Source organism: Oncorhynchus clarkii, chromosome 5, assembly GCF_045791955.1.
Source record: "Oncorhynchus clarkii lewisi isolate Uvic-CL-2024 chromosome 5, UVic_Ocla_1.0, whole genome shotgun sequence".
NCBI lineage: Eukaryota > Metazoa > Chordata > Actinopteri > Salmoniformes > Salmonidae > Oncorhynchus > Oncorhynchus clarkii.
Window position 1 is genome coordinate 22615975 of NC_092151.1, and position 11082 is coordinate 22627056.

General features: G+C 44.2%; 1 protein-coding gene across 4 annotated transcripts; it reads right to left on the reverse strand.

Annotated features, from left to right (window-relative positions):
* Positions 1-2077: 2077 nt before the first annotated feature.
* On the reverse strand, positions 2078-10445 carry LOC139409901 (angiogenic factor with G patch and FHA domains 1). 4 transcript variants are annotated; one of them, XM_071155308.1, is made up of 16 exons: positions 10380-10445; positions 10232-10293; positions 7264-7472; positions 7052-7151; positions 6709-6932; positions 6308-6439; positions 6027-6227; positions 4708-5137; positions 4362-4473; positions 4132-4183; positions 3941-4042; positions 3692-3863; positions 3453-3532; positions 2991-3118; positions 2743-2842; positions 2078-2515 (listed from the first exon to the last, which is right to left on the reverse strand). In XM_071155308.1, the coding sequence occupies exons 3-16, from the start codon at positions 7462-7464 to the stop codon at positions 2300-2302; spliced, it is 2250 nt and encodes a 749-aa protein (XP_071011409.1). In that variant the 5' UTR covers positions 7465-7472; positions 10232-10293; positions 10380-10445; the 3' UTR covers positions 2078-2299. The 4 variants fall into 4 exon arrangements, with proteins under 4 accessions (XP_071011409.1, XP_071011411.1, XP_071011408.1 ...); XM_071155310.1 differs by lacking the exon at positions 4708-5137 and adding an exon at positions 5546-5615 and having other exon boundaries at positions 10380-10433; XM_071155307.1 differs by having other exon boundaries at positions 10232-10425.
* Between the last annotated feature and the right edge of the window lie 637 nt (positions 10446-11082).

Consider the following 11082-nt stretch of genomic DNA (forward strand, 5'->3'; position numbering starts at 1 on the left):
GTTTGGCTCTCCACTCAGAACCTTCCCCTTAAGACCGCTTCTCGCAAGTTGACCCCGCGGTTCATTGGTCCGTTCCGTATTTCCCAGATCATCAATCCTGTCGCAGTTCGACTTCTTCTTCCGCGATATCTTCGTCGCGTCCACCCGGTCTTCCATGTCTCCTGTGTCAAGCCCGTTCTTCGCGCCCCCGCTCGTCTTCCCCCCCCCCCCCCCCCCCATCCTTGTCGAGGGCGCACCCATCTACAGGGTCCGTAGGATTTTGGACATGCGTCCTCGGGGCCGTGGTCATCAGTACCTAGTAGATTGGGAGGGGTACGGTCCTGAGGAGAGGAGTTGGGTTCCCTCTCGGGACGTGCTGGACCGTGCGCTGATCGATGATTTCCTCCGTTGCCGCCAGGTTTCCTCCTCGAGTGCGCCAGGAGGCGCTCGGTGAGTGGGGGGGTACTGTCATGTATTGTCATGTTGTGTCTTGTTTCTGTCCTTTCCCTTCACCCTGTCTCCCTCTGCTGGTCGTTATTAGGTTACCTTTTCTCCCCCTCTTTCCCCCAGCTGTTCCTTGTCTCCTCCTAACTACCTCGTCACCCCTTTTCCCACCTGTTCCCTTTTTCCCTCTGATTAGTCCTCTATATCTCTCTCTGTTTTTGTTCCTGTCTTTGTCGGATTCTCGTTTGTGTTACTCATGCCTGAACCAGACTATCGTCGTGTTTGCTGCAACCTTGTCCTGTCCTGTCGGAATCTGCCTGTTCATCTAACCTTGTCCTGTCCTGTCGGAATCTGCCTGTCCATCTGAGCCTACGTGTGTTTCGTCATTAAAGTAACTCTGTTTTGTTAATTCGCTTTTGGGTCCTCATTCACGCACCATAACATACAGTGTATAACACCAAATCAGGCCATGGGGAACAATTCTTCCCATCATGACAGATTAATTCGTCAGTCTAGTCATATGGAGCTTGTCTAAGTAAATTATGCATATGGATGCCTATAGTAAATAGGCTAAATAACATTAGATAAAATACTATACGTAAACTCACCAAATTAATGTCTAGGTCATATCAGCAGAATCAAGGGCAATTCGTGATAGGCCTGTATAAAAATCCCTAGTCATGGATTGAAGTCGCATGATAAAAATGGCCTAATCAAATTGTAGTGTTGGAATAGTGTACTTGTACTACATAGTGTTCTCTTCCTCATTAATAACTCAAGTTGCCTTACCTTTTGTGGTCCATTGGATAATTCACTTTCTACTGTCGAAATCCGACTCATTTCTTGAACCTGGGTTATGTCCTTTGCGAGTGGTAAAACGTTGGGATTATTAATTTCAGTCTAGAAAAGCGCGAAACTGCATCCGCGGTTCTCGGTCGTTGTCTCCATCGAGTTGAGGAATGGATGGCCGGGGACCGGAGAAATGACCGATTTTGAAGTCTGTTTGAAGGAACTTTTTCGGGTCCGCTTCTAGGCGTGCAACCGAAGTATGTCCATGCAGTCCTAGTGCCGCCGGATTTGAAGTTGGTGCTTGTTATGGCCATGGAAAAGTGCACGTGCGTTTTATATTAGCTATCTAGCTAGCATGCTCTTCACCTCCTGAAATAAGGAGTTGATTCACTTTTTTTAATTAATGTAATGTCAAATTAAATAAAGGCCTAAAATAATTACCTTTTGTACTGCAGACAAAATCAAAACAACATTTTAAGTATGATTGTACAGTCTCGGTGGATATCACAGGCTGCTCAAAAAACTGTTGCTTTACATTCGTTTTTCTTCAAGAGTAAGACATGTCACACATTTGCAGGAACAAGGTTCTTTAGCATAATAAATTATGCAGAACCCAATTCTGCTTCTGCTTCATCCCTCTCTTGGGCAGCAGGTAGCCTAGTGGTTAGAGTTGGACTAGTAATCGAAAGGTTGCAAGATTGAATCCCCGAGCTGACAAGGTAAACAGCTGTCGTTCTGCGTACTTAAACACACCGTTCCTAGGCAGTCATTGAAAATAAGAATTTGTTCTTAACTGACTTGCCTAGTTAAATAAAGATAAAATAAAAACCCCACACATTTAATGTTCACACTGCACAGTTCTGAATGACTGGACAGATGGCGCTATGCCACTTTATTGCGGTTGGAATAAAATCTGAGTACCAGCACCATACTCACTCCACTCCATCCTCATTCCAAGAAGTGGATTCAGTCAGTAAAGATAATGCAATTAGACCACCCTGTGTGTCTGTCTGCAGTCAATTACCCACTTCTCCATGGTGGATAGGGTGACTGGCCTTTCTGAGATATAGACTAGAAACATTGGATGTCACTCAGCCACTTCTCCTTTAACCCAGGGTTTGGGTGCTGGGCTCTGCTCCTTCTTGACTGTGGGTGTCTCTGTCTGGCATGTGTCATTAAACCGCTCCCTGGCCTTCTCCCAGTTCCTCTGGGTCTTGGTCCTACTCAGAGTCCCAGCCTCGTCCACCGACACAACAGCTCCTGCCCCAAAGCCTGACTGGGACTTCCGGACCTTCAACTGGATCTACGGGAAAACCAGAATGGTAGGACATATCAGATCAGATGTGTGAGCAAAGTGAGAAAGAACTGGGATGAAATCACAACAGGTGGAGGATACTGGTGTGAAGTTCGTTCAACTTAAAACTATAGCTATTCATTAATCCCTAGTTAAATACTACAGAAAAACTACCATCTCTGAACACTGGGAATACTAGGAGAACTCCAACAGAAAGGGGGAAATGTTAAGATTACCGGGTCTTTCATTCCAGCTCCATCTTTGCCCAGGCCTTCTCCTTTCTTCCAGCCCATCTTCTCCAACATCTTCCTTCCCTTGTTGACTTCACTGATCTCACTGGACAAGGAGGGAAACAAGTACAAAATCGAGACAAGACAACTTCAGATCAGTCTAGGACGTGGGAACCACTAGTTCTTACTACATACATGTGCATACGTGGCACACACACACTTGCAATGACTCAACCAATCAGATGGCTACGTACACGTGTACAGAGGCGGGTGCGTCATCCCGTTGAAAGACTCCCTCGCTGCCCACCGTCTGACGGCGAGACTCGGCCCGGTCCACATACCTGGGGTTCCTCAGGGCTTTATCCTCCTCATACTCAGCGCTCTGTTGGAACAGAGGGAGACAAAGGAGACACTTACTAAACAAAGTAATATACTCACTGCTGTTAGCGACAAGGAAAGAAGGTAAACTATGGGACTGCTCAGTCTCTAGTAACTTACATTTCAACAAGACTTGCTTGAGCAAAAACAGAACAGTTTAATTGGATGAAAACTTCTGTCAGATAACATCTTTGTATACACAGAGAAGCTAGGTGGAGATCTGATTGACAAGGACATTTCCAACAAAGGATTACCAATGGACCTTATTGAGCAGTAATAAAACAGCAGACGGGGACAACAGATGAAGTTGTAGTGGTGGTGGAGAACCAGTCACTTACCTTCAGGCCATATTTAACCTTCATCTGTTTCAGTTCTTTCTGTCGGAGCAGCTCCTTGTCCTCTTTGGTTGGAGCTGGACCTGAGGAACAACACATCTGGCTAGTTAGAGACTGGGCTGTGTGTGTGGCATGGGTAGCTAGGTGTGTGAGCATTGCATTAGTGTTCGGTCTTATACAGACAACGTACAAAGACGGATGCAACACATGAGTGTCCGCAAATTAATCAGGTTGTTCTCTACCGGTCTGTAGTGGTTGGTTCCTCTGGTGTTTGCTGAGGTGAGCCATGACCTGTCCAGGTTCACAGCCGTCACAGGTGTCTGTCCCTGCGTGGATGTGGAAGGACAGAACAGTCTCTCCCATCTTCACCTCATCCCCATGGGTCAGAGGGCAAGGGTCACACACAGCGTTGGGCTGATGGGAGGGAAAACAATCCTGTTACTACTTCACTTTCCAACCAAGGTGTGTGAGTGAGTGCGTGTCTGACCCACCTGTAGGATTCGGTTGCCATTGAGGACAGTTCCGTTCTGACTTCCCTGGTCCACTAGCATGTAGCACTGTTGGTCCTGGTCAAAGTACACCTCTGCATGGAGCTGGGATTTAAATAAAATATATAGAACCCATTATGACTTAATTTGATGGCCTGCAGAATCTAACAAATAAATGAAATAAGTTGTTATACCTTACTGACTCCCATTTCAGATATACTAATGGCATGGTTCATATCCTTCTCCCTGAAAAGATAGACTTATGTGAAAACAGTACCTCAAAATGCCACAGGTAGTTTAAACTTAATTTCAGAAATAATGATCTGAGCTCTCATTCCCCCTGGTGGTTAAATAGACAAACTGACCACGCATGGGCCATTCAAACTGACCACGCATGGGCCAGAGTCTACAGCACTGTACTGACCTGCCAATGGTGGCTGGAGAGTCAGCTGTGATGATGAAGAGTGTTCCTGTCTGTAACACTGGAGATCTGACCACTGTCACCCTCACACAGGGTGGCCACACCTTCTCAGCAACTGGGGACACACATACACACAATATCACATACACTGACATGACAATTCTGCTGAGCAATATTTTAACTACAGGAAACATTTAGGAAAACAGATGAACAAATATCAGGTGATGTTAGACTTTTGACACAGTGCTTTGTTTCATTCTGCCTTCTCCTTTAAAGAAACCCCAGCGAAAAGTGCATAGAAAGCTGACAGGCTAAATAACTCTAAACTGTGTCCGTCCTCGCCTCTCACCTTCCTGACTCTCTATCTCTGACTCTGAGCTGTATTTGGTGGGAGGAGGGGAGGAAGAGGTAGATTTCCATTCTCTCTCCGACTCCGTGATCTCCCCCTCCTCAGGATCATTGTTCCCACTCGAGTCATCACTCTGCGACGCAGACGCTGCTTTAGCCTTCTTCTTTTTCTTGATGAGTTTATCTGATTTAGCCTTCTTCTTCTTCCTCCTCGAGCTGCTCGCATCATCGGAGCGCAACCCGTCCTTCCTCTTCTTCCTCTTCAACGAGCGTTCGGCACTCTTCGCCTGGCGAGTCTTCAAGGAGCGTTTTTTTTGCAGAGGAGTGTCTGGAGTAAGAGACCGGCCCCTATGCCTGCGCGAGCCTGTGGCCCTCTTCGGGATTCGCCGCTCCATCCACTCATCAAGGTCCAGCTCCTCCTTTACAAGGCCCTGTCGGCAGACAGGCAATAAATCAGAGGGGAGGATGCACCTGAAGCATCTCCAGAAAACTCCCTTGGCAGACACAGGACACAAGAGGCTTTCTAGGAATTTGGACAGTGAGCTCTCTGCATCAAAACCTCCCTGTATTGTTTTGTGGTCCTTTTTGGATATGGGTCTCAGTTCTCAAAGACAGTAGGTCTGTACTGCATCACAGCAAAGTCAATGTATTGACTCAAGCTGCAATACAATGAAAGTGATCCTCAAAAACGTACTCTTGACCAGACTAAGCAGCCAAATCCCTGAGCTCTGAAACCCAACTTTTTTTTGCACCAAAGCTGTGTTGGCTATACCTCATGTCTGCATGGGGGTCTTTCTGCTGTTAAAGAATTGTTCTAAGTATCTATGTGAGACGTGTACCTCTACGGGAAGCTGAGTTCCAGAAATAGGAAATCTTCATGTTAGCCAGTGAGTTAGTCACGTCTTCTACCTATGACCAGAGGAATAGCATTCAGTCAACTAAACAGCAGCTGCAAGCAATAGCCAAAACCCTGTACTTGACAAAAAATGTATCAGACTCAAAAACAAAACTATAGCTGCTGCAGAAAGTCTAAAATCACCCCTGCAAGTATTTGACAACTGAGACCACATAGATCATGGTTCAAATGGATCCTAAGAAGTCAATTACAATCTCTAAACTACTGAAGGTGAGATGCTTCAGGAGCCTCATGTCAGCACAAATCAAAAACAGTAAGGATAACAGGTCAGTTGTATACAACAATGAGAAATGTTTAGCTAGTTAAAACATGTAAATTATCCCTTCTTAATCTTTTTTTTTTTTTATGAATTTGCTGTAATTTTCTTGTAGTGTTTCTGGTTCATCTCTGGAACGGTCACCCACCTTATCATCCCGACGGGCGGTTCTCTCTGGAACTTTCTTCCACTTCCTTCCTTTCTTGTCTAGGCTCTTTTTCACCTGGCTGGTCTCTGAGACAGGCTGTACAGTAGGAACCTCTATCCTGGAGTGGAACTGGTACTTGCCACTCTCTGCATCGTAGTAGTAGTACATGCCTGTGTTGTTATCATAGTACAACTGACTGGCCTAGGGGAGGGAGACAGTGACACAATTAAAAAGAGTGTTAAATAATGACATAGTGATCGTGTGTGTGGGTGGTTTAGTACCGAGTCGTAGTAAAAGCCAGTGCTGTGGTCGTAGTACATCCCTGTGGTCTCATCAAACACAAAGCCAGTCTGTGTCATGGCCTGCTCAGCTGTGGCTCTCAGCATGTCTGCTATGGAGCCCGTATCCACTTCCTGCTGGAACAAACACAAGTAAAGAAAGAAAGTTCCCAAACCATTTTTGCACTGTGTCGGTCATCGATCTTCTAGTATTTCTTGTGCTCTTCCAAATAGACATCATGATCATGTTTCTAATAGTCTTCTTTAGCCATGGCCCATGAAGGAGTGATTGTTGTCACGTGTTAGGAAGATCAGCAAAAAAAAAAGGTAGTCTTTTGGAAGACGAGACACCTCACTGTCCTCAGTCAGACTAGATTGAGTGGAGGGACGGTAATCAAACTCGCCTCTGGTTGAGCGGCAGCAATACCACCCTCTACAGACACCTCTGTAATCATCGCTGTGGCGTTGTCTGTTGTCATGTCTGTAGCTGTGTCAGTGGTTGATTCTGCAGCTGTCATCTCTGAGGCATCAGTGGCTTCCTGCCCCTCAGGTGTCACGGTCCCGCGGGTGTCTGTAGTCACACCATCACCCTGGTAGTAGCCTCCTCCATAGTAGTAGTTGTAATAATCTGCAAATAACACATAAGTATCAATGTATCTGTAAGTGGAGCAACATAAAATCAAATTATTCATTTGGATCAATCCCAAACTGCTGGTCCTGGGAATTGGTGGTGGTTAGATTGCTCACCAGTTTCTGACCAGGTATATTCCTCTGTCTGTGTCTCAGCTTCAGCTCTCTCTTTCGCCTTTTTCTTTCGTTCATGAATCTCTGCACTAAGCTTGTTGACCTATTGTATCAAATCATGTTAAGGAAAAAAGTAGCACCGTAAGTTGTAAATTCACTCATTTGTGCATATCATATACTTATTTAATGATGGCTAGATTGTTCTTGGTAGCTACCTGTTTCCTCAAGTCTTCATTGTAGCCTTCTGTGCTTTTCTGAAGACTCTCAGACTTGGTCAGTTGTTTCTGTAATTTGGTCAGTTCTTTTGTGCAGCTTTTCAGTTCTTGCTTTAGCGACTCTACTTTCTGGCGAAGCTCAGCCACCTCGGAATCCGACCCCTCCTCTCCTCCACTCGCCTTCTCTCCATTTGTCGCCATACTTCTGGCTGTCATTGACACACAGGGTTACAACGTGTAAAGTGATTGCTATAACCATAATATGCTAGCATTATTATTTGTTATATTGGTATGCATTAAAGGATAGGCCAGCTCTCAAACTCTAGGCAGCATTCTGCCTTCTCCCTACAGATCTCGGCCATTAGCTTCGCCCACGACTGCTTCATGTGAACTACAATTCCTATACTGTGTTTTAATGTTTAGAAACGTCAACCATCGCTTGCGATACGGCTTTCGAAACATAATGCCCTTATCTTTCATCAGCGAGAAAGAATCCTAAAAAGAAAAACAGATACACATACTGTAGCAGTTTTGGCAGATCCATACAGCTAAGGGTATCTCCATCTGACAAAACTACACTTCCGCTACCCTTCCCGAGTTACGCCTACACAAAGGTGTTCGGGGCATACTAGATAGCTAATTAGCACAGGTATCGCCCCGTCTGCCATCTGTTTTCCGTAAAAATGCGCTGTAACATGGAGATATGGCCGTGTGGGAACATTAACCCTATCAAGGTGTGTATCAATTTAACCTTTCATAAACATTTAAAAGATTTCTCGACACATGAGCCGAATACAATAGGTCTAGACCTTACCGTAAAATACTTACGAGCCCTTAACCAACAATGCAATTTTAAGAAAATAGAGTTAAGAAAATATTTACTGAATAAACTTTAAAAATGGGGTACCGGTACCAAGTCAATGTCTTATGGCTTGGGGGGTAGAAGCTGTTAAGGAGCCTTTTGAACCTAAATGTGGTGCTGCGGTACCACTTGCCATACCCTAGAAGAGAGAACAGTCTATGACTTGGGTGACTGGAATCTGACAATTTTTTGACATCGCCTAATATATAGGTACTGGATGGCAGAAAGCTTGGCCCCAGTGATGTACCGGTCATGCGGTGACGCAACGGGTCAGGACGCTCTCGATGGTGCAGCTGTAGAACTTTTTGAGGATCTGGGTACCCATGCCAAATCTTTTCAGTCTCCTGAGGGAGAAAGGCATTGTCGTGCCCTCTTCACAACTTTCTTGGTGTGTTTGGACTTGGTGTGTTTGGAGGTGACTCTGGGATGCGGCCTTCTAGGCAGAGTTGAAAAGAAAAAGCCTCATCTCAGACTGGCCAATAAAAAGAAAAGATTAAGATGGCCAAAAGAACACAGACACTGGACAGAGGAACTCTGAGTAGAAGGCCAGCATCCCGGAGTCGCCTCTTCACTGTTGACGTTGAGCCAGGTGTTTTGCATGGTACTATTTAATGAAGCTGGCAGTTGAGGACTTGTGAGGCATCTGTTTCTCAAACTAGACTCTAATGTACTTCAAATCTTGCTCAGTTGTGCACCGGTGCCTGCCACTCTTTCTATTCTGGTTTGAGCCAGTTTGCGCTATTATGTGAAGGGAGTAGTACACAGCATTGTATGAGAAATTCAGTTTCTTGGCAATTTCTCGCATGAAATAGCCTTCATTTCTCAGAACAGGAATAGACTGACGAGCTTGCAATCAAACCCACAAATGCTGATGCCTCAGATACTCAACTAGTCTAAAGGACAGTTTTATTGCTTCTTTAAAATCAGCACAACAGTTTTCAGCTGTGCTAACATAATTGCAAAAAGGGTTTTCTAATGATCAATTAGCCTTTTAAATGATAAGCTTGGATTAGCTAACACAATGTGCCATTGGAGCACAGGAGTGATGGCTGCTGATAATGGGCACACCTACCTAATTAGACATTCCCCCCAAAAAATGTAATCAGAAGTTTCCAGCTACAACAGTCATTTACAACATTAACAGTGTCTACATTGTATTTCTGATCAATTTGATGTTATTTTAATGGACATTTTTTTTTGTGCTTTTCTTTCAAAAACAAGGACATTTCTAAGTGACCCCAACCTCTTGAACAGTAACGTATTTACCATGTCATATGGAGACCGAAACATAAACCTTTTACCTTATCATAAGTAGATATAATTGCAAATGGTTAAATCCTTCCAATTGGAATTTAAAAAAGAACTTAGTTACGAATTGAACTTTACATTTTTCAACCCTTGTATTAGTCAGCCTGTTGTGTGCTTTGGTATGCGTCTTCAAGGAGCGAACAAGGAGTACAGGAGGGGACTAAGCATGCACCCCCGAGGGGCCCCCATGTTGAGGATAGGCATGGCATGTGTTTTTACCAGGATCCAGTTGCAGAGGGAGGTGTTTAGTCCCAGGGTCCTTAGCTTAGTGATTAGCTTTGTGTGCACTATTGTGTTGAATGTTGAGCTGGAGCTGATATGAAAGATAAGGGCCTAATGCTTCCAAAACCGTACTGCAAGCGATGTATGTTAATGTTCAGAAAGAGTATACAGTAGACGCCTTCATCCAATGGCATGTGTAATGTAATGGAACAGAGAGTCATGATCAAGGGCTAGGGTAGGTCTAGGTACTATGGAAAAGCTAGCCTAGTTATCACCATAATGTCTGGTGGGCTTTATTCAACAGAATGTTGAATAAACTGTCATTTTCATTTACCTGACGCATGCGCGAACACCATGTACGCAATACGCATGATTCAGGTGTGAACAAACCGTGAGAGCCACGCACAGACCGAATTTTGCTGTAGGTATTGTCTCAAATTACCAACGGCATAAGGACAAACTAGGATGAAACCCGTATGTTAAGTTCCAATGAGAGTTTGCTCCATTCATTGATATGGTACGCTAGCGTTAGCTATCTGCTAACATATTGCTAACGTTAGCTGTGAATGGTCTTACCGATTCGTTTGTTTTCTTCGCTTGGACGAACGCCCTCGTTTCTCTCCGCCAAGAATATCAACCTGAAAGTTGAACATAAACATCTTGTAACCACCATTCATTGCTGACACACCCGACTACATGTTTTGTTGATAATAAAGAAAGTTACAATTGGTACAGTTGATGTGTTTACAATCCACCGTGGCCGCCATTTTTTCAATCCACGGTACAAGATGCCACAGCTGGCTGAGAGCGCCACTCGTGGTTTGGAGTTTGAATAGGTCGAGTATTTGGAAATAACTCTATCTCTGTTTGAAAAAAAAAAATGCATGTATCGCAGAGGTTTGTGTTCTCAAAAATATGTGATGGTATCGATTATCAGTCAAAACATGTTATGCTGTATAAATGTAAATACTACTGCACTCAATTTACTGTCAATAAATACTTCCACATACAGACCAGCAGGGGTCATGACGAGTATGGCTGTAGAGATTGTGAGCAAAATGTTTGCAGTTATTGTGTTGTTTGGAAACTCTGCCAAGCATTGCTTTCCAGCTCTTGACTGTTTCGAAATCCAAACATTAGGAAATTCATTTTTCAAGTGTTGTCTCCATAGTAACAACTTCAACAAATCACACAAATGTACACAATGTGTGTGTGTGTGTATATAAATGAACACCAAGTGGGCCTACAGTTGAGAAACTCCATTAAAAGTGACACACTTATTTTTCTTAACTCCTGTGAAGAACATGTTCCCTCCAAATCAAGGTATCAGCAGCAGTAACATCATGCCTGGCCCCTAATGAAGAGTCATAAGCCCTATCCACAACCTACTTGTGTTACTAGAATGTTGGTTATGTAATTGTTACCCC

Bases quoted from the DNA above. Each gene is read 5' to 3' on its own strand.
- LOC139409901 (XM_071155307.1), bottom strand. From the start codon at position 10,328: ATGGTGGTTACAAGATGTTTATGTTCAACTTTCAGGTTGATATTCTTG. The intron at 4,043-4,131 runs GTATAACAACTT...TTTAAATCCCAG, and splicing joins CTGAAATGGGAGTCAGTAAG to CTCCATGCAGAGGTGTACTT. The intron at 3,864-3,940 runs GTGGGTCAGACA...CCCTCCCATCAG, and splicing joins ATGGCAACCGAATCCTACAG to CCCAACGCTGTGTGTGACCC.